Source organism: Gekko japonicus, unplaced genomic scaffold (genome assembly GCF_001447785.1).
Source record: "Gekko japonicus isolate JY-2015 unplaced genomic scaffold, Gekko_japonicus_V1.1 scaffold42, whole genome shotgun sequence".
Taxonomy (NCBI): Eukaryota; Metazoa; Chordata; class Lepidosauria; order Squamata; family Gekkonidae; genus Gekko; species Gekko japonicus.
In genome coordinates this window covers 1,388,920-1,411,405 of record NW_015165831.1, presented here as the reverse complement: position 1 = coordinate 1,411,405, position 22,486 = coordinate 1,388,920, and the positions used below count along the sequence as shown (strand labels likewise).

Genomic DNA, 22,486 nt, shown 5'->3' with positions numbered 1-22,486 from the left:
GTCCCTCCTAGATGGCTCTGCAGTGAGGTCGTAGAAACATAACCAAGGAATACATAGGAGTAGGTAGCTAGCTAGCTGCAAGGGTACGCTGCCATCCAAAAGGCGTTTAAATGTATTTTAAACAAACAGCACTTTGAGTGCTCCTCAGAGAAGCACTACACAAATATCTCAAATAAAAATCCCCCACTAAGTGCTATGGAGAGAGCAAGCACAAGAAGAAGGCAAAGGATTTACCCTCCAAGCATATGAACCAGACTGTGTGGGTGTCTCTCTCAGGAAAATATTCTGGATCAGTCAATCTAGCTGAAAGGAGCCCAAAGGAGTTTTCCACTTGGCCCTCAGTGGATACAATAGAATGTGTGCATTTTCCCCCAGCCCCATACAGAGCTAGCGGCAGCTAGGCCTACAAATGTCCTAACACACAGGTGAGGACTTCAGGACTCTACAGGGCAAAAGAGAGACTGGCAAGATGCATCAGCACTGGGAATCAAGCTGGTAAGTCCTAAAAGGGAAGGGCCTTGGGCTAGACTGTCATATTACACCTGTAGAGACCCAGAAGCTTCACCCAAAGGCCTGCAAATGAGGGAAGCGAGTGCAATGCCATCCAGCCTCTTAAGATAATATTACCTCTCCTCTCGGGAAATGTCTACCCCCACTGACGGTGGTGCAGCGAGAATGTCCGTGATCAGGGGCAAGAAGCGCTGCAGGATCAACTTCAGTGAAGTGCAACCTGTCTGGACGTAGCTATCAAGACAACACAGACCATCAGCAAAAATGGAAACGCTTTCAAAAACAGCCTGAAAAAGCACCAGATAAAAGGAAGGAGGTGGCTCATGTTCCAAAGCACATCCAGTAAGGCTTGCCAAGTCTAACTGTTCAAGCCAAGGTGCAGAACAACATTCTTTCAGACTACCTGGAGAGAGAAATGGCATTTCTCACCGATATGGTCACTGGCTGTAACAGGACTTGCCTTTTGTCCAACTTCTGATTTTTTTTTTTAAAGGGTAACACACTAGGATCATCATTGTGGTGCAGTGGTTAGGGTTGGACTGGATCTGGGAGATGCAGGCAGTTGTTCCTGTCGGCAGCAGAGGATACGGCTTGCAGTAATGGGTTCAAATTACAAGCAGAAAGGTACTGGCTGGATATTAGGATTATTTATTTTTTTACAGTAAGAGTAGTTTAGCAGTGGAATTGTCTGCCTAGGGAGGTGGTGGTGAGCTCCTCCGCACAAGCAGCAGTTGGACGAACACTCGTCAGAGATGCTCTAGGCTGATCCTGCACTGAGCAGGGGCTGGACTAGATGGTCTGCATGGCCCCTTCCAACTCTATGATTCTATAAACCCTCACTCGGCCATGGAAGCTCACTGGGTGACCTTGGACCAGTCACCCAATCTCACCCTAACCTGCTTCACAGGATCATCACTGTGAGGATAAAATGGAGGAGGGGGAACTATGTAAACCACTTTGAGTCCCCAGTGGGGGGCAAGATGGGGTAAAAATGAAGTCGATAAATTGTAGCTGCCCGCTTGTTTCAGCTCTTTGCAAAGCTCAGATGGCACAAATTAGCCCAGTGATGCTATGTCCCTGATCTGCAAGTAAACTGTAGGGACAGCATCACTCAGATCCCCCTGATCAGGCCGCCATTAAGGGCAAGTCCAGCAAAAAGGGGCCAGTACAGGGATGGGAAGGAAACGAGCACAGTCAAGGTAGAGGACCAATAAATCTCAGCATAGAGCTCCCTCTGCTGGCAGTAACCACACAATGATGGGCCGATGTCTGAATCACCTCCATACCAAAAGTGCTGCTTAACGCCTCCCATCTCTATGGGCTGAATTCCAGTTTTGCCACTGCTGCTCTACTGCAGCAGTACATGAATAGAGTTACCACCTTTGTGTTGGGGACCCTGTGGAATGACATGCTGCATAATGGGCAGAAATGTGCTGGCAGCCACACACGCACACACCTCAGTACAGAGATGCCTTTGAAGGTAAAAGAAAGAAAGGAGGCATCCTTTGAAGCACGCCGACAATCAAAGCACACCAAAGCTTTGCACCAGTTGCAATAAATGAAAATCTTAGCTCTTGAACCCTAACAACAGGACAAGAAGAAAGTTGAGAATTTAAAATTGTTAGGAAATTTCTCTCTGCTCCACTGTCTTGCAGAAACAATTCACAAGCAATACGCTATTAAGACTGATTCATCTCAGTGCTTAATTTAGCTCTGGAAGCCCACCGATCCCCAATTCCCCAGGCTTGAGCTTTCAAAAGACATTTAACTAAAGGGTATGGGATTTTTCCAACATGGAAGTGAAATGACACTGCAAGGTGGCCCTGTCAAGCAAGAAGAAGCCTCTCCCCTTAGACATGCATTGCCCTTCTGCACAATACCCACAGACCAAGCAGGCACATTTGGAATAAAGCTCTCCTAAGTCCAGAACTTACAGGCTTCTGCCCCTGCCACCATCTAGTTGGGCAATTCCCACACTGTTGCTGGAATCAATGCTGGCAGCAGCTGCCCGGTCTCAGAACCATGACTGAATTGCAAGCAACAAGTCACAAAAGTGCTAGCTCCCAGAGAGAACTTTGGTCTCCACAAAATCACCTGCTCCCCAGGTTAAGTGCCTTTAAATCCTCTAGGACTTGTACTGCCCTGGAGCCTCACCTTTCATATTTGCTTTGGAGAAGTTTCTCTATCTGGGGCAAGACGACAGTGCACAAGTCGAGCTTCCAGAGAGACCTGGGGAAAGACGCAGGTTCCAGAGAGTTGCCAGACTCCACCCACCCCCATTAAATCCTCAGAACCCTTCAAGAACAGAATGGGGACCTGCAAGTTCAAGGCAGAAAGCACTGCATGGATTGACTGGAGGCAATTTTTCTCCATGGGAAGTCACATGTGGGATCCAAATGATGCTGCAATTCCAGGCAACGACTTACATGCTCTGTGGGTGTGCACATGTTCTCTGGGTGCGCACATTAAGACTTGCCCAAGCCCCTCAGGACCTTCTACCACCTCCCAACTCTAGAGGCTGCCGAGAGCTTTTTGAGATCAACTGGGTCATGTTGGCCAAGGGCTTCATGCCTGTGATATGCCAACTGAGTAAAACTGCATACCAGAGGGCACACCGCGAACAATTCCCCTCTCCCCCCACAAGCACATGGGTCATGATAAAGTGGCACATGAAGGCAGTGACTGCATTTTAGGACCTTAATGCTTAGATGCCACAACAGTTCAACTGGCCAACCCCTTCTCCTTGTAGAAGACAAGCATACTGGGACTCACGCCTTCTGGTTGATGATGTTCAGGAGATCAACAACAACGGAAAGGTCATTGATATCCACAGCAGAGTCCATGGAAGTCTGAGGAAAAAGGTAACAGAAGCAGGAGAAGGATTAGAGTAGGGCTTGTCATTGTTATGGTCCTCAAGATGCAGAATGTCCCAAAGGCTTCAGCTCCATCTACTGACCCTGCTGCTCAGTGGTTCTATGAAGAGGGAGCAGAACCAGTTACCAAGCAAAAAACCCAAGAACCACGAAGAGAAAACGTTAACTTGCCTGCTCCTCTCAAACAGGAAGGCATTCAGCTTAGAGAAGATCTGTACCTCGACCATTAGTATTGACCAAAAACTTCACAGAGAAACTTACAGCAGCAACGGGCTGCAAACCAAAATACCAACTAACTTTTTAAAAACCTGCACTATGACTAGCAGGTGCCAGAATGCACCAAGGGCCAGACTGCAGCCCCACAGGTCTCAAGGAAGAATGTTTCTTCAGACTGCAGAGGCACCTGGACATCTGGCAAAGTACATGATTGCTGGGGACAGGAGCTGCATGGCTCTGGAGCTAGACGACTTCCTGCTTGTGAACTTGGTGGGATAGCAAGCTCTTGCAGATCAGTAAGGGACGCTGAGTTAAAATGGGCCCAGGAGACCTGCTTGGGATTCCCAGGGCATTTGATCCTCAGAAAGAAGGCAAATGACACTTTTGGGGGCATGATCAACCCTCCACACTGGCTTTGCCCTCAATTCCAAGAGCATCTTCCAAGGATGCAGCAAGTGCATCCCTTCCACTCCTCTTAGCCTTATTCTGCTGGACTAGACAGGCCGCTGGTCTGATCCAGCATAGCTGCTCTTGTTGTTCTTAGCAGCCACTTGTAAGTTTGGTGTAGTGGTTAAGTGCGCGGACTCTAATCTGGGAGAACCGGGTTTGATTCCCCACTCCTCCACTTGCACCTGCTGATGTGACCTTGGGTCAGCCATAAGCTCTGGCACAGCTGTCCTTGAAAAAGAGCAGTTTGTGTCAGAGCTCTCTCAGCCCCACCCACCTCACAGGGTGCCTGTTGTGGGGAGGGGAGGGGAAAGGAGTTTGTAAGCCGCTCTGAGACTCCAAGTGAAGGGCGGGGTATAAATCCAACCTCTTCTTCTTCTAAGGTCATGCATCTAGTGGCTACAGAGTGTGTCAGTGGCACTACATGCACAGCTTGGTTGGGCTCCTTTGTCCAACTTAACTAGCTAATGCAGGGAAAGGGAAAGCAGGGAAAATACAATCCATGGAAGCTCCTGCTCTGTTCATTGCCCTTACAGAATCCTTTGGCGGTGCACAATGGGCAGGACTGGAACTGGGAATGAAGCCGGTGGAGAGATGGTTGCCTCCTACCAGAAGAACAAGCAGGTTACCTTGGCATTGCCAATGTGACAAGCAGGGGAGTTATACTTCCCAGGACAGACACACACCCCACTGACGAAAAGAAGGAGGGGCAAAGGTTTTGTTTTGGAAGGGACGCTTGGCTCAGGATGGGGTGGGGATGGGGGTTGAGGCATAGACTGCCAGAAAACAAGGATAGAAATAGCAACCACACCACCTCTCTACACCTCCTCCCAAAGCAGGCTGAAATCAAAGCAAAAGACCGGCATTCATCCTGCTTCGGCCTATGCAATGCAGTGCTGAGTTTTCAGCCCAGAATTAGAGGCAGGTGTTTCACAAGGACCTAAGCCTCTGAGGGTACACAGCAGTACAGTAGGAGTAGCTCTGGAATACAGAGCTGGAGCTCACCACCCCTTCTCACACAAAAGCTCATCAAGGCAAGAAATTTGGAATCAAACTGCTGCCGAGTCACAGACACCTGTGCCCGGATCCTCTTGTGGCGCACACGGCGCCCCCCCCCCCCCCCCCCGGCCCCAAAGTGACCAACTTGCCTTGATGTCTCCAGTGCTCCACTTGGCCCGCACTGCATCCAGGTTTTTGTGCCGGCTGGTAAGGACCACGCACATGGTCTCGTGGCCCTTTCGGATCTGAGACATGGCCTCATCATCTACAATTTCTGTCAGGCTTTGGTTCTTCATGGCCTGGACATGGAGACACAAAAGGGAAATACAAGGCGATTGCAGCATATGCAATGAAGCCAACCAGATAGGAGGCAGGGGAGGCATAGGGGTGGCTATCAATGGCATCTGAACAGGGTCAGGAAAAGGGAGGGCCTGTGTGGCTCAGTGGTAGAGCACCTGCTTAGCATAGGGAGGGACCCAGGTTCAATCCTTGGCATCTCATTTAAAAGATCTGGCAGTAAGTGATGCAAAATACCTCTGCCTAAGACCCTGGGCAGCCGCTGCCAGTCTGAGAAGACAATACTAACCTTGATGGACCAATTCAATATCATTTGGTATAAGGCAACTTCATGTGTTCAGTGACAGTCAGTGTTAAATGGGTATGTGAAGTGACTGGCCTTCATCTTTTATGGGTGGCTGTGGTTAAGAGCTCTGGCCTGCTAGCGAGAAGCAGTGGAACTGCTGGAAGTCACCACTCTGCACTCTCTTGCTAACCTCTAGGGCAGGCACACACTTTCCCTCTCATGTTTTGACGACCACTCAGGATTCACAACTGAAGGGGGACTGCAAAAGAAAAACATGAAGCCAGCTGGGTAACCCTGGGTCAGTCACAGTTCTTTCAGAGCTCTCTCAGCCCCTAAAAACAAGTCTAGCTTGCAGCTAGCATAATACTAAGAGCTAGAACTTGTGGCTGCCAGACAATCTTAGGAGCTCCTGGCTATTCTACACACAATGCCATACAATAATTAATTAAGACCTTTCTAACTGGAGATACCAGGGACTGAACCAGGGACCTTCTTCATGCAAGGCAGATGCTCTGCTACTGAGCCACAGCCCCTCACCAGCCCTTGAAAAGAAGCCCTCCAAGTCCCTCTATTTCCTGTCCCCTTAAACAAGTCTTCCTGCAACTGGACCCTCTTCAAGGTCTTTCTCCAAGAGCTTGTATTCACACTCTACCGCAAGGCCAATGGTTTGGCATTTAAAATCAAAAGGCTCTCCCACCTCTGAAGTAGCCAAGAAGCAAAGCGAGAAAACTCTCTCCACTGCCAATTTCCTTCCCCAACTCCTTCTCTACAGGAAAATAGATTACCGGCAAGAAGTCAGAGGCTTTCAGCCCAATGGGCTCATTCCTGGCGGCAGGAATCACTGAGGGCTCAACCCTAGTAATAGGGGTTGAGGCAGCTACTGGTGGCCTCTGAATGGGGACAGGCTGTAGGAAAAAGCAGACATCAAATCAGGGCAGACATATTGTTCAAGACACATGGACTGTGTTGAGGCTACGTTAAAAGGCTGATTCAATTCTATCTCTCCCCCCCCTCCCCCCGTCCTCCCCTTCCGAGCACCCCATTAGATAGTAGTGACGTCCAAAACTAAGTCAGTGGCCACCCTCAAGACACCTGGAGAGATACCGTTTACTGCCAGTTCAAGGGATTCTCAATTCTTACCTCACCTTTCTTCAAACATGTTTTGCAACAACAAGAAACAAGACCCAAAATCTGCTGGGAAATAGATTCCAACAAGAGTGCAGACTGGCAGACCCTCCTTAGCGTCACCCATCCTAGCCTACATTTTATGCTGTTGGATGCACCACCATAATGAACAACATTTACTGCGATAGATGGAGAAGAGGAAATAGCAACTGCTGCAAGATACTTACGTTCTCTTGGCTTGGCAATGGGGTTTGGCTGTCTGCAGCCTGACTTGGCCTGGATGTTTCTTTTGCAAGTGTGGGTTCTGGAGGCAATGGGAAAGGAAGCTGTTATGTCATGTTCCCTCTGTACTAGGGTCCCTCAAATGGAGGTAGATTTTAATTGGAAAAATCCAAGGAACTCTTGGGCAGGGGGAGAATCATAAAGGAAGAAGAAGAAGAAGAGATTGGATTTATACCCCGCCCTTCACTCAGAGTCTCAGAGCGGCTTACAAACTCCTTTCCCTTCCCCTCCCCACAACTGACACCCTGTGAAGTAGGTGGGGCTAAGAGAGTTCTGAGAGAACTGCCCTTTCAAGGACAGCTCTTGTCAGAACTATGGCTTGCCCAAGGTCATCCAACAGCTGCAAGTGGAGGAGTGGGGAATCAAACCCGGTTCTCCCAGATTAGAGTCCGCATACTTAACCACTACTCTTCTCTTATTCTGGGATAGCCATTGGGTGGGAAAAGCATCTGTCATTTTTACCAGACACAATCCGTTGCTCTTTGGTGGCAAAGGATCCTAGTATGTACAGGCTTGTCCCAGGGGAGACTCGCCAAGACAAATCTGGATATCTCTAAAGCCAAGGAAAAATTTTGCTCAACCTCCTTTGGCAACATAGATTTTGCAAGCATCCATAGAAAGGTCAGGAATACAGCGACTGTTTCTGGGGTCTCCCCCTGCACCCATTCCCTGGAAAATAAGTCCTAACTCACCATCTTCAGGAGGTGCAGGAAAAGGCTCGCTCTTGCAGGGCGGAGTTCGAGCTGCAAAAGGCAAAAGCCCAGCCTTGTACCTGATTTCATTTGCAAAAGCCACAAGAGATTACAGCTTTCACAAGCCTGAGACTCATCCCCACTGTAGTTCTGCAGAGTGGCCACTTGCCCACTGATGATAAATTCTAAGGAATTCAATAGTTTACGCACTGTTTTTTGATATTCTGATATTTTGGGGTTTTTTTTGGAATTTACCAGATCCAGATGACTGGCTGCACCAACATGCAGTATTTTGGAGAAGCCTCCAAACACTAACTTGCCTTTTGAACCCGCTGGAGTCAACAATACCTTAAACCAGTGATGGTGTGAGGGAATGAGGAGATCCCATAAAACAGCTTACCACCTAAATAAGAGAAACCTTCTAGTAAGCTACTAGCCTACCTGCTCATTCATTCATGGCCACCATGAAAAGACGGAACTTTAAAAGGCAACGGTGGAGGGAAGATCTACCACAGTGTTTCCACCAAGGATAAGACCTAGTTAATCCAGGAAATCTTGAACCCCACCAACTAGCTATTTTAGTAGCACTCACTGATGGCATTCTTTGGCTGGAAGATCTCCTTGTAATCTTCTGGATTCTGGATCTCTGCAGTGGATTCTTTTTCCTCCCTATCGTCTTCACTACTGGGGCTGCGCCTCTCGCTCTCTGAATTTTGTTTCACTCTGCCGTTAATCCACAAAAATACTGGGTTAGATCCAGTGGATGCATCAGCAGAAAGGAAGATATACTTCGCACAGCTGCTTGCGCAAGCAATAGCATGGGGGCTGCAGCAACACACAACATTTCGATATAATTTTTAAGTTAAATAACAGTGTGCGTATTGAGCAATGCAGGGTACAACAGATATTTAGCATGATTTTGTCTGATTTCCTTTTGAAATTGTATCAAAATTAATTCCTTTTGCTACGTCTTGCTCAGATGGCAAAGACAATGGGGATTCAATCACTTTTACCTACGCAACCAGAAACCAAGGAGTAATTTTAGCACTCCCAGAAAGACGGCTGAAGCCTTCCTTACCTTTGAGGTCTGCTGCATGTCGTTGATGGCCTGTCATAGATGCGTCGCAGAGAGGAGCCCATAGGCACAGGCGGAACAAGAGGCTTGTCATCCCTAACCAGCCCGTGGAGTCCTGACCCGCATTTTGAGACTCTATTAAGGTCCACAACAAATGAAGACACAATGCTTTGCGAGAAAGAAACTCCAATCTGCAAAGAACAGAGACAGCCTCAACCACTGCGGAATTCCAGAGCACCTTTTCAATGACCAGCCTAAATAAACTACCACATCATTTTGCACCCTGGTTTTATATCAAATCCGTAAGACCCCTATCAGGATCCTCCTGGAGTCAACAAAAACCCACCACTGAGATTACTAAGAAAGTAGGACACTGCAATTGAGGGGGAGGGAAGGTACTGATGGCCGCAAATACAGATGGCTTTAAAAGGGGGTTACACAGATTGCCAGATAATTTGTCCATCACTGGCTACTAGCCATGGTGAGTAAAGGGAGCCTCCATATTTATATGCAGGAAACCTCTGAATACCAGTGCTAGCAGGCAGCACGGGGAGAAAGCCTTGGCCTCTGTGTCCTGTTTGCTGACCCTCCAGGGCAAACGGCTGGCCACTGTATGAAACAGGATGCTAGACTAAATGGACCACTGGACAGATCCAGCAGAGCTCTTCTTATGCTCCTATGGGAAGGGGGAACAAGCTTTTTCCCTGAAGAACATATTTATAGAAACAGACAACAGGATTCAGTGCAGTTTCCTGGGTTCCCACATGCATACAATCTCCTAGACCTGTCTCCAACACAGCAGATACAGTCCCACACAGGTGTCTCAGCAACACCACTGTCATGTTGTTTTTGCTGCCAGAGAGACCTCTTGCAGCCTGTACCATCAACCATGGCTGCCTGATTCACTGCCCAGCAACACATTAGGTAGGGATGCCACTCTCCAGGAGGGACCTGGGGATCCCCCAGAATTACAGCTCATCTCCAGATAACAGAGCTCAGTCCCCCCGAGGAAAATGGATGCTTTGGAGGGCGGACTCTGTGGCATTGTTCCCAGCTGAGGTCCCTGTCCTCCCTAGGCTCCACCCCCAAATCTCCAGGAGATTCCCAACCTGAGCTGACAATCCTACCCCCCCCCCGGTAGCCAGGGGGACCTACAACCTATCACTAAGCAAGCTAGACGACTCAAGTTACCCGCACCACCTCACTCACTCACCAGTTGGTTGTTACAGACGGACAAATCAGCCACCTTGCCCCAATTCACCATGACCACATCAAAGCAGCGTTCAGGCTCCCAGCCGTACACACGCAGAGCGTCATGGCAACCAGCATACAAGCAGCAGCCATCAGGGTTAAACAGCACACACCTGAAGAGGAGAGGAGAGCGCTGAGTGTGCGGCTGAGCAAAGCAAGGGCCGCCAAGTACACTGACAATGCATCTCAGAAAGCCAAGTGTTAATCCAGTCAAACCAGGCTCCCGGTTTTGATCTCTGCTGGCCTTCAACTGATTGCACAGCTCACCTTCCTTAGCCTCCCTGGCATCTCCAGTTAAAAGGACCAGGCAGTAGGTAATGCGAAAGACCTCCACTTGAGACCCTGGACAGCTGCTGCCAGCCTGAGCAGACAATACTGAATTTGATGGACCAATGGTCTGACTCAGCCTAAGGCAGCTTCATGAGTTCAAAAGCTTTAACAATAAGCAACACAAGAGCTCTGCAGCTTCACTGGGCTGAGATTCCCCTGGGAAGGCAGCACAAACTTATGGATGCCCCTCTCCCAGACTGTGTGTCACTTCTTTACATTGCCCAAGTCATACTGACCTGACAGGAATGGCCTCTTCTTCAATGCAGCTCACCACCTGGAATTTTTCCAAGTCCCAGAACCTGATGGTTCTGCAAGACAAATCAAGAAAAGAGAGCATTTGAGGGAACCTGCAACAAATGCAGACTTTCCCCATCAATAACATGCACTACTGCCAATGCTTCCAGCAACAGGTTATGTTTCTGTTAAGAATTCAGATGAAAGAAGAAGAAGAAGAAGAGAAGAGATTGGATTTATACCCCATCCTTCACTCAGAGTGGCTTACAATTTCCTTCCCTCCTTCTCCCCATAACAGACACCCTGTGAGGTAGGTGGGGCTAAGAGAGCTCTGAGAGAACTGCCCTTGAGAGAACAGCTCTGACAGAACGTGTGACTGACCCAAGGTCACACCAACGGCTGCATGTGGAGTAGTGGAGAATCAAACCTGGTTCTCCCAGATTAGAGCTCCTAACCACTACACCAAACTGGCCCTAAAGACAGAAAATGGCATAATTACTTGTTCCAGAGACAGTGAGAAAGTGAGGCTAGGATAAAACCTGTCAGAGTGACCAGTCACTTGCCAATTAATTCAAAGCAGCTCTCCGCCCCTCCTCCAGTACTTTTGTAGTCACTTCCTTATCCTGCCCTTTAAAGCTACCACAGCAGCTTCTCTTTTTTGCAAAGGAGGGGGCAGAGCATGCGCACAATACACCCCTTTGCTCTGGATGGGGAAAGGACAGCAACGGCACCCTTTCCTATCGATTCCTCTTCCGTGCAGCTTTGCTCTGGACAGAAGAGGAGTGTGCTATGGACTCTTTCCTCCCTGCACCAAAGCTGCCATTTGCCTGCTCTAGAGGAAACAGAAGTAACTATATATTTTCCCCCTGTGCAGCAAGTTACAATTTGGGGAGGGGGTGGAGGTGTTATGCTTTCGGAAAACAGCACTGGAAAGTCTTCCTCAACCGAGCATGGCAGACAAGCTCTAAAACGCTGTAATTTCTGGACAAGCTGCCATTCTGTGACTGGTTCCACCCACCAAGTGACTGGCAGCTCCAAAAGCTCTTGTAAAAAGTTATGATGCTCCCAGAAACACCAAGTCTGCCCACCTCTGAACTAAATGAACTGGCCGATTCCTTGGTTGCAGATTTCTCATCACATTAAGAGAGAGCCTATTTTAAAGTCATCTCTCAAGCCAAACAGGTGAAACCTCCTGCAGATGCCAAAAAAGGGAAAGAAGAAACATGACTTTGCCAAGATTAACTGAGGAGCCAGAACATCTGTGCCAAAGTCTTTTGCTTGAACATGCTTGAACAAGAATAAGGCTGGCAGGACTATACAGAGAAGTTTTTGAAAAAGTATGCAAACTATCAAGAAAGTGGATCTGAGAACTGAACTTCTGCATTCCACAGAAGCATTATGCTCCCTCCCTAACCAGCCCCATATTCTATTCTTTCACACTTTGTGTGTGTGTGTGCATACGCACATGCGCTTGTGTGCCTGGAAGTCATGGTGACCCCTAGTGGGGTTTGGACTTTCAGAGAGGTGGCTTGATATTGCCTGCCTTTGTGTCCTGAGCCCTGGTATTCCCTGGAGGCCTCCCTTCCAAGTACTTGCCAAGGTCAGCCCTGATTAGCTTCCGTGATTTCATGAGATCAGGCTTGCCTGGGCTATCCAGGTCAAAGCTAAGCTTTCATATTTTTGACATCTTCCTCCATCACAATAGTTCAAAGCCTAGAAGCTAAAGTATGAAAGTTTAAAACATGGCATTACAAGCTTTTACCACACTCTTGTCTTGCAGTGTAGCCACTGTCCTAGTTTTCCCTGTCAGAGCTATGAGCACTTACCTGTCAGAGCTACGAGAAGCCAAAAGGTATTCGTTGGGATGGAATTCGACGACATTTACTGGGCCCGTGTGTTCTGTGAACTCGCACATGATCTTCCCGGCAGCCAGATCCCAGAGCTGGAGAGAAGAATGAACAGCCATGCTTTGAGTGGGGTGTGGCTGCCCAGCCCCGTATCTCATCCTTCTGAACAAGAGCACCTTTCTTCACATAAGACATTAAAAGCAGGGAGGCAGGCAAACACGAGTGACTGACATTGCCACTCCAGGAACAGGTGTGCCAGAGAATGAAACAGTCCACACCACCGTACCCTTACCTTCACAGTGTGATCGTCTGATGAGGATGCCAGCCACTTCCCATCAGGGCTAAATCGGAGACAACGGACTGCTTGCGTGTGACCCTGTAAAAGCAAGTGGATGCGGTACGTTCCCTGGAAACAGCACGGCACTTTCAGGATGGGGGTCAGAAGCAGGACCGTTCTTCCTTTCTTAGTGTAGCTGCTATGCTGTCATGATTCAAGAGGCAACTGGCTGTGCAGCATACCTCTTGCCGCCGTCCCCCCCCCCCCCAAAAATCAGGTCATCTACATTGAAGAGAATAAGACCCAAGCAGACAGCCTGTCTGTGGATCTTTTGTACCCAACATGAAGGCAGATTATGCCTGTCAAGGCAACCCAGCTGATGCACAATAAATCTGCTAATCCATAATGGCACCAGGCTGTCAGCACCGCAACAGGGTAACATACAGCTATCCCCTCTCTTTGCCAGGTCTAAATTCTGGGGAAATAATGGGAGCTATTAGCTGACAAGAAAACTAAACCTCTCTCTTCATAGCTTGATAATGGAACTGCTTTTAACAGTAACACCTTTACATCCCGCCCTTTCTGAAAGGGTCAGAGCAGCAGACAGAAGTCATCCATTGTATCCAAAGAACTTTGAAAAATGAGGGGTTGCCAAAAAAGCTTATGGGAAATGCTTTGGACACGAAAACGTTATTTAAATGCTGTGTATTGCGGATGCACTGTACGTAAAGACAAAAGTATCTCATAAGATTTGCCTGCTTAAGGTTACTCAAGAGGTAAGACTAGTTCTAATAACTGTACAATTAACTTTTTTGCCTTTTGAAGTTTTTGGAATGAGAATCATCTTGAAAAGAATATTTTCGAGGCTTCCCCTTGTAAAATATATTTGTTACTTCATTTTGATTTTAGTTGTCTCTTACTGGCTTTTTTACAAAAAGCTTGTGACTTAATTGTGGAGTTTCTCTGACTTCAATACTACATTAACAATATCACATTTACTCTAGTGTAGCAGGACAGGTCATCTTGTTTCACTATGTTAAGTTACATGTACAAGACACTAGACATTTAGTAAACTACCTGAAGTCTTTGAAAACAGTGACAACTTAAGTAAATAGATATGAAATGGGCAGAATACAGCTTTGTAGACGCTTACATAAATAGTACAGCTGCAGACTTTGGTGGCTGAATTGCTGGATATTCATGCAAAGGAATCGCAGAGACACTGCCAAAGCATGTATACTTATCCTGGGTTCAAAGACTTTTCTAGGTACATTTTTGTAATAACAGCAAATGGCACAGGAGATTTTAGAGGTGTCCTAGCAGAGTCCTGCATGAGACCTAGACAGAACAATTTCTCTTACCTTGTACCTAAAGACACAGCCTTTTCTCCTAACATCCCAAAGCTACACAAGAGGGGGGGGGGAAGAAAAGAAAAGTTACAAAATTGGAAGTGCTCTGAAAATCTCTCAAAAGATCCAACTAAAGCTAAGATTTTTTTTAAATCATGTAATTCCATTAGATTAGTTATTATACTAAGTCCAGGGAACAGTGAGTTTCACAAGCTACGGTATGTATTTTCCATTTTTTATGTCCAATGATAAGCAGCTTCTTCCACCACCCACCAATAATGGGAACTATCATTCAACTGGGGGGAAATCTGAAGAAAAATCTGAAACACCCAGGGATAAATTGCCAGTTTGCTACAGAGGCTGCATTTAGCAACAGTATTTCAGATGTGTCAAGCAAGAATATCAACAGCACCCCTCAATAACAAACCAATATGCAGGTGTTGCAGAAGAAATATTCCACAGGGAACTAACTGCTGCCAAAGAGAAATACTCAGTGCAAGCTTACCTTAACATTAGTATCCATAGAGCCTGAAGCTACAAAGTCTCCAAAAGGATGGAAATCTAGGCTGCAGATGTTTGCTTTGTGACCCATTAAAGTACGAATAACTGGGTAGGAAGGAAAATATTGAGATAATCTAGCTAAAGAGTTTCAGCACAGAATAGCGTGCATACCAGACAACAAAGCTAGCAAGCATTGATTCCCCCCCTCCCCCCAAAAAAATCCATTCTAAAAAATTAAGATCAGGCAGATATTTTAAAACGTCAGTTCAAAATATGGTTTAAAATGAAATTAGAATTAGAAATTAATACAAACTGGGTGAAGTTTACACACACAATTTCTTAAAATCTAATCAGTGCTGTTTACAAAGCCAGATAGTTGCAATGCAGTCTAGAAACTGGAAGTCACAAAACAATTTGGCTCTGAACTTACTTTTGGCAGCTTCCAGATCCCAGATTCGAATGGAGCCTGACTGTGACCCTGCAACAATCAGCTCTTCACTGGTACTGATCTTCACGCTCTCCACGGGAGTTGTGTGCCCAGTCAGACTCTGGACAAGACATAAAGAGTAGCAACCACCTCAAACCAGAGCTCACAGCAGCAGCTCTGAGGATCCGAGAGTGATCACTATACTTCTTTCTGCAGGTCAAGGTAGGGAGTTACAAGGAAGTTACATGACCGCCATGTTCACAGCCCCAGAAGATACCAGTGCACCAGCCTCCAGGGTAAAAGGAGGAACAGAGTTCCTCCTATTGGTGGATTAAGAAAAGATCCAAGAACTAAACTGCTATTAGAATACAGACAGCTTAATTTTGCCTATTGCACAAAAAACAAGCTCAGGCTAAGTAATTGAAATTACTATTCTGCAGAGGCTGATCTTTTTTTAATTAACCTACATCTAATTAAAACTGGAATAACTGATATAAATATTCAGTGGCCTTTTTGCTTTTAAACTATTTTTCATCTTGGAAAGGAAGAAAAATTTTGGAAAATTATCTTCTACAGTCTCTACCTGATAGAGAACAAAGTTTTTTACAGCAGCAGAATGCTAGAGTGATACACTGGTCAGAGCAGGCTCTGGGAGATCCATGTTCAAGTCCCCACTCAGCTATGAAGCTCACTGGGTGACTGTGGGCCAGTCGCCTTTTGCTCTCTCAGCCTAATCTACCTTGCAGAGCTGTTGTGAGGATAAAACGGAGGAAAGACAAATCATGTATGCTGCTCTGAGCTCCTTGGAGGAAAATACACTAAACAGACTGCAAACAACGCCCATAGCACTACTGGAAGGGACAGAGACATGTAAGATGCCAAGCAAGATTGTCCTCAGAGTTCCAGTGTACTTGAAACTGTGGATCTGGCTACATAACTCTTTACATAACAAGAGAAAACACAGATGACCTTACTGCTAAAATTTATCACTCTAGCAAGGAAACCAATATTTAAATGTATGGGAATGATCAGTCTCTAACCTACAGTGTAAGTAGGCTTAAGAGTTAGAGCTAGAACTTCATTTTCAGGTTAATGCTATCTTGTTCTTAAAATGATAACCCTGTGCAAAAGGTGCTTATGTATTTGCCCAATAATATGCACGCAAAATCTGTCTTGCAAAGTACCCCCTACCCACCTTCTGTTCTCAAAGATTAGCAGCCAGACCTCTACAAACCAGTCAGTTATGGCTGCAACCAAACAAAGAGAGAATCACGGAAACTTCTATATCAAATAGGATTAAACCATGACAGACTAACTAATGATAATTACTTACAAATGTATTTCATAGTTTTTATATAATTTTCTAATTAACAGTGCAATACATATGACAATATTCAATGAGTTTCATAGAAAAATACAATCTGTTTGTTGTAAGTTCAGAAAATTCACCAAAAGTTGTTAAGTCCTAATTGTGAAGAGTTTAACAAAAGGGAAGAGTCTTCTTAAGAAGTGGAAGATGCATTTCACACCTCATCAGTGTATCCAGATCAAAGAAACAACTAGCCTGCCCTATGACAGTCCAGATGAAAGTCTGCTGACTCCCAACGTATATTACTGGACTACATTATAGGAAATACGGTCACCATTAAAGCACTTTGGCAATCCTGGTGTTCTCCATTTTGTGGCTAGCCCAGCAATGTACCCCACTCTTGTTCAAGAAACTCTTATTGACCTCCAAACCTCATTATTATTATTATTATTATTATTATGGTATTTTTAACCCGCCCTCCCCCGCAAGCCTTCATGTTCACTAAATGCCACGGTTTGAGCATTTAAATGTACAAGCCTTTTTCACTAGCTGTAGAAAAGATCAAGAGTCCAGCAGCACTTTAAAGACTAACAAAATTTGTGGCAGGGGGGGGGGTTTCGTAAATCACTGCTCACTTTTTCAGATATCTGAAGAAGTGAGCCGTGACTCACAAAAGTTCATCCCCTGCCACAAATTTTGTTAGTCTTTAAGGTGCTCCTGGACTCTTGCTCTTTTCTGCTGCTACAGACAGACTAACACAGCTTCCCATCTTGACCTTTTTCACTAGAAAATGCAGTTGTCTTTGGTCACCCTTCCGGAAGCCAAGCAACATCTGTATGGGAAGGAACAACCTTCCCAGATGAACATATGAAACTGCCTTATATTCAGTCAGACCTCTGGTCCATCACGGTCAGTATTGTCTACTCTGACTGGAAGCAGCTCGCCAGGGTCTCAGGCAACAATCTCTCACATCACCTGCTTCCTGACTCTTTTAATAGGAGATGCCAGGAATTGAACCTGTGACTTTTTGCATGCCAAACAGACGCTCTTCTACTGATCCATGGCCCCTCCCAAATGTCAACCAGTTCCCATTGCAGAGACTCCTTTTCACTTAATGCCTCTTTAACTGGAAACTGGCTTTGCCCAGATGGTTCCTTCATCTGTTACTGAAGCAGTACTGTAGCCACAGCAAATCAACTCCTATGCTACAGGAGAAGCTTCTAGATTGGCTTACCTGCCCTCTGACAATTAGCAGAAAAGAAAAAGGGGTCCAGGAAGTTAACACAAGAACATAAGAGAAGCCATGTTGGATCAGGACAATGGCCCATCCAGTCCAACACTGTGTCACACTGTGGCCGAAACCCAGGTGCCATCAGGAAGTCAACTAGCAGGGCCAGAAAAGTTCTGCACTACTGATGACCAATATATACTATCTAACAGCTTAGGCCAGCCTGGGTCAAAAAACAGGGATGGGGTGAAAAAGAATCTTAAGATCTACAAGAAGAGGAAACTGGATTTGAATCCTACCATGGTCGGTGCTAACTAACCTCCTGTCTTGATGATATCAGGAATTCATCAGAATTTCTTCTCACCCCCTTGAAGAACAGGCTGGAAGAAAATATATGCCAAGGCCAAAGAAATCCATCCAAGCCTAAATCACTTTGCACAGGACTCACAAGTGGTAAATTCTGCTGGGGAAAGGTAATAAGACCATCTATGGACACTTAAGATGGTGCACGGTGTGTGGGGGGAGTACTGAGTACGGGTGGTAATGGATAAGCTCCAGGTTCTTCTGGATGAGGCCTCTTTTTAATCCATTTAAGTCAAACCTAGATATAGTGAAGACAGCATTAATTGGTGGCTAACCTATTGTTACAATTTACTGGTGGGAAAAAGCATCCCTAATTGTTTTTGAATTCTTTCTTTCTTCCTTTCTACAACCACACTGTCCCGTCCCCCCCCACCTCCCCGGGTAACACAGAGAGGATTTTTTCCCCTTGTTGAACTCCAGTGCTTTAAAAAGCTAGTTTTCTCCCTGGCAAAGCTATTACTTCCTGGCCCACTTTTCTGCAAGCCAAAGGAGATTTAGCCAATTCTTACCATAATACAGTTGGGCTTGTTAACTGACCAGATGTTAACCCGACAATCATCTCCACCAGTTGCCAGCAGCCGGCCCGAATTTTTTCCAAGCACCAGTGAAGAAACATTGCTACTGTGAGCTGTAATTTCCTCTGCAGGACAAAGCAAATGTAAAGGCTGAGTACTTTCCATTATCAGTCTTATTACCATCCCACACCCCACATACAACAATATACTTAAGCACACATTTAATGACAAAGCAGTAGAGAAAAGTTATTTTAGTTGCATGTTTTATGCACACTGCGGCATTTTAAATAAGAGTTTGGTTTTTTTTTTAAAGAGAAAGACAGGAAGCCCTATGCCACCCTGCTGCAGGTGCATAAGCTGGAACAAGATAGGCGTTCAGGCCAGAAGCCCAACTGCTCAGCTCAGAATCTGCAGGTTTTGCCAACCTGCAAACTAATAATACCACAACCTGAGCAACACCATCCCTTGGCTTCTGCAAATGAGCTCCAGCCTCAAAATGAAATTTCTTTTCCAATAAATGTTTGCCGGACACGAGTTCACTTGCCTTCCACATCCTCCTGATTGGCTGCTTCCTCCTTTTCACTTGGAGGTCTCCCCCAGTACTAAATGCTGTTGTTTCCAACTGTCAGAACAATTAAACAGTACAGCTATACATACTCAGCAGAAGAGCACTGCTCTTAATAACTATACAGAGCAGACCTAGTTTGCCACCTACCTGGGAAGTTTCAACAACTGCTTCTGGATACACATACTAGGGCACCTTGTTTAGGATGGCCTTCACAGCAATACATTTGATATGGCTACTAGCCATGGCAAGTAAAAGCGCCCTCCATATTCAGAAGGAGTAAACCTCTGAAGCCCAGTGCTAGGAGACAATATTGGGGGATGGCCTTGGGTTCTATGTGCTGTTTGTTGGCCCTCTAGGGCAACCAGTTCGCCACTGTGTGAAACAGGATACTGGTCTAAATGGAGCCCTTTATCTTTTGTATGTAGGTTAAATGACAGCACTTGTCTATCCAGAGTTCTCTCCTCCTATTCTACTCTTAAAGAAGTACTGGATACCTCTAAAGTTAGCAGATGAAGAAGCTCAACAATACAGGCTGCCAGCTTAGCATTTCCTAGTCTGGGGCTGCACTGAGGCATCCACATGTGTAGCATTAGCTCATCTCTTCTTCTCCAATGGCAATAACTTTCTTTACTTGCAGGGCTTCTCCCCACAGGAGTGGGAAATTTTGAACAAACTGTTCTTAAACTTCCTTTAATTGTCACTTATTGTGTGCGTGTGTCCCCCCACATCCCCTATGCAGAGAAGCATATTTTTGGTATCTCCCTTGATGATAAAGAATTGCACAGGGGTATGGAATTAGATTTAATACCCAAAGCTAGACAATAGAGGAAAGAAGTGCAAAAATGACAGCACCAACTGTATACAATGATATGCCAGAACTAGACAAACAATAAGCTATCTTTAAGCAGTCTCAGCTAAGCAGAAATTTGTTCACCACCTGTTAAGGCAGCTGTTCACTGTTAGCCTTGAAACCTCGGGTTGACACACGCCTCAAGATAGTTTGGGATCTTTCTGTATAAGCCGCAGCCATCATTCCTCCCCGCAAAGCACATCAATACACTAAACTTATACTACGGTGCAGAAAATTTGCCCTTGGCACTTCTCTCCCCAAGTCTGAAAGCAAAAGTTAGCAGCATTAAGACCTATGCCCCATGAACAAGCCTCCCCAGAAAAGAAGACAGGCTAAGAGAAGAAAAGAAGGAAAAGAAAATACAGTAGCAAGGCCCAGGGGGAGGAACCAAGATGGAATTAATATGCTCCAAAGTGGAGCTGCTAACATTGTAAAGGTCTAGCTAGCAAAGAGAGAATTTCACTTACGCAGCTTCCAAGCTGTCTTGGTGACGACTGCAGCTGCCATCATGGGGGTCTGACACCACTCAAGAGAACCAGCTTTTTCTGCCCAAAGGCTGTGTTTTCATCAGCGTGTATGGGGCAAAACCCCACAGGTATGAAGCTCCAGTTTGTGAACTGCCCTGCAGCAGTCAAGTCAACAAAATGTTCCTTAGAACAATTATTGTTATTGCTATACCATCTCCTCCTAGATCCAGAGGCCTGTTTCTTCCATTAAGTGAGCCAGGTCCTGGGAAGCAATTAACCTGAAAGACAGTAGATAGAATCACATCAATTACTCCAGCAAAACATGGTAAAAGCAAACAAACAACTTTAAAGAGCTTAATGAGGTTACTCATTTGTCCACATATCTGAACAGCCATTTCCTGGAGCACAACACAATACATACCATCACCTATTTACAGGAGTATGTGTGTGAATGTCCTTAAAGCACTAAAATATTATTTTTCAGAACATTATGCTTAACACACTTCTCAGAAATGGTAGACAGCTCATAATCCAAGAAAACCATCACCTACAGGTAGTGGTGCATAGCCAGGCAATGGAGCACAAAATGATACCAGTTCCCAAATCTTTCAGGACCAAACTAGTTTTCTCTGAAGACATATATCATTGACATAAACCTGATTAACAAATACTAGAAGAAATCTACTGTGTGCCTAGTTTCTCACAAGGTGGTTACCACAGACGCAGCATACTAATGAGCGATTTAAAAACACATTTTAAATATGATGAAAAATAAAGTTGCTGCAGTCATTACTATAGATGTTTTCTTTAATGTACACTAGCTAAATCAATGAACACTTCATTTCTAAAACAATGTCTATGTCTATTGGCCACCCCTTCCTCTAAGGGGCTCATGGAAGTCGTACACAGTTCTCTCTTCTCCCGGTTATCGTCATGACAACCCTGTGAAGGAAATTAGGCCAGGACTAGCCCAGAGTCAGCTAGTAAGCTTGATATCAGAGAGTAGATTTGAACCTGGATCTCCCAGATCCTAGTCTAATGGAGAAAGAACATCTGGCATTCAACCGCAACTGCACATTAATCTAAGTACAACATCACATACCAAAGAATAGAGGTGCAACTTCCCACCAGTGGGAGCATCAGTGTCAGGTAACATTCCCTCTCTTAAAAATCCTAGGATTGAGGAGAGGCACATGAAGCCTGTTCTAGGAGGGAGTCTAGTAGCCCCATCTCTATCGGCCTCAACCAAACAGGATGAACTGTGACCCAGGAAGTCCAAATCATACCCTGTTACTTCATGGCCCTAGCTAAACCATCTTCTCAACTTTAATCCTGGAAGAACAATACTGACCAGCCTAACAGGGCTACCACAAATTGATGCATGTAAAGCACTTTTAAACCTGAATTGGCACACCCATACAAATGATATTCACAGTACAAATAATACACACACAGTGCAGAGCCCTACGCAAATAAAACACGAAGCTGCCTTCTACCAAGTCAGGCCCTTTGATCGATCAAGGTCAGGGTTCTCTATTCTGATTTCCAGAGCTCTCCAGGGTCACACTACCTGATCCCTTTAAAATGAAGGTGCCAGGAACTGAACCCGATACCTACCTGCGTGCAAAGCAGATGCTGTACCACTGAGATATATCTCCTATTATAATACAGTCTATATAGCAATAATAATAAGTGGCAGTGTGGGCAGGCAACTACCTTGCAGCAATTATTCTGTACTTCCAAATATTCTATTAGAAACAGCTGTTCTAATTAGCAGTTATATGAGTGACCTCGTTGATTTGAGAAAGCAATAAAGGAGGTTACTCTCTAACAATGTTACTATTATTGGTATTATTATGACTGTTATTACTGCCAGCGCTACAAGGGCGTCCTAGCAAGGAACTCAACTATAAGCTTTGAAACGGGCAGAGGCAAGGGGGAGGCGGCCCAAAGGCTTCACTAAGCGCCTCCTCCCGCTCACTGAGGGGAAAGGGAGGCGGACCAGGCAGTGACCAAGGCCACACTGTGCCTTCTGCGCCCCCGCCATGCTGGAGTGTGCTTCTTCTCTAGCCTCAGCCTCTAGCCACTCACCCTCCAGCGGCAGGACAGCCAATATCTACCGGGAGGGCTGCCTGCCTCCCTGCCTGGCTCCACCGCCCTCAGCGTTG

The 22,486-nt window shown here is 45.8% G+C and overlaps 1 protein-coding gene across 1 annotated transcript in view; it reads right to left on the bottom strand.

Moving 5' to 3' along the window:
* Positions 1 to 22,486, bottom strand: part of KATNB1 (katanin p80 (WD repeat containing) subunit B 1) — a 23,166-nt gene extending 680 nt beyond the window's left edge. Inside the window, exons 1-20 of the mRNA XM_015410795.1 lie at positions 22,410 to 22,486; positions 20,319 to 20,596; positions 18,428 to 18,558; positions 15,022 to 15,139; positions 14,596 to 14,696; positions 14,103 to 14,144; positions 12,757 to 12,840; positions 12,444 to 12,559; positions 10,620 to 10,691; positions 10,016 to 10,166; positions 8,806 to 8,993; positions 8,320 to 8,450; positions 7,728 to 7,778; positions 6,981 to 7,057; positions 6,414 to 6,533; positions 5,195 to 5,344; positions 3,283 to 3,359; positions 2,665 to 2,739; positions 628 to 744; positions 424 to 442 (exon numbers count right to left, since the gene is read on the bottom strand). Coding sequence (XP_015266281.1) covers positions 424 to 442; positions 628 to 744; positions 2,665 to 2,739; positions 3,283 to 3,359; positions 5,195 to 5,344; positions 6,414 to 6,533; positions 6,981 to 7,057; positions 7,728 to 7,778; positions 8,320 to 8,450; positions 8,806 to 8,993; positions 10,016 to 10,166; positions 10,620 to 10,691; positions 12,444 to 12,559; positions 12,757 to 12,840; positions 14,103 to 14,144; positions 14,596 to 14,696; positions 15,022 to 15,139; positions 18,428 to 18,558; positions 20,319 to 20,361 — 1,863 coding nt within the window. The 5' untranslated portion in view covers positions 20,362 to 20,596; positions 22,410 to 22,486. The remainder of the gene's footprint in view (positions 1 to 423; positions 443 to 627; positions 745 to 2,664; positions 2,740 to 3,282; positions 3,360 to 5,194; positions 5,345 to 6,413; positions 6,534 to 6,980; positions 7,058 to 7,727; positions 7,779 to 8,319; positions 8,451 to 8,805; positions 8,994 to 10,015; positions 10,167 to 10,619; positions 10,692 to 12,443; positions 12,560 to 12,756; positions 12,841 to 14,102; positions 14,145 to 14,595; positions 14,697 to 15,021; positions 15,140 to 18,427; positions 18,559 to 20,318; positions 20,597 to 22,409) is intronic.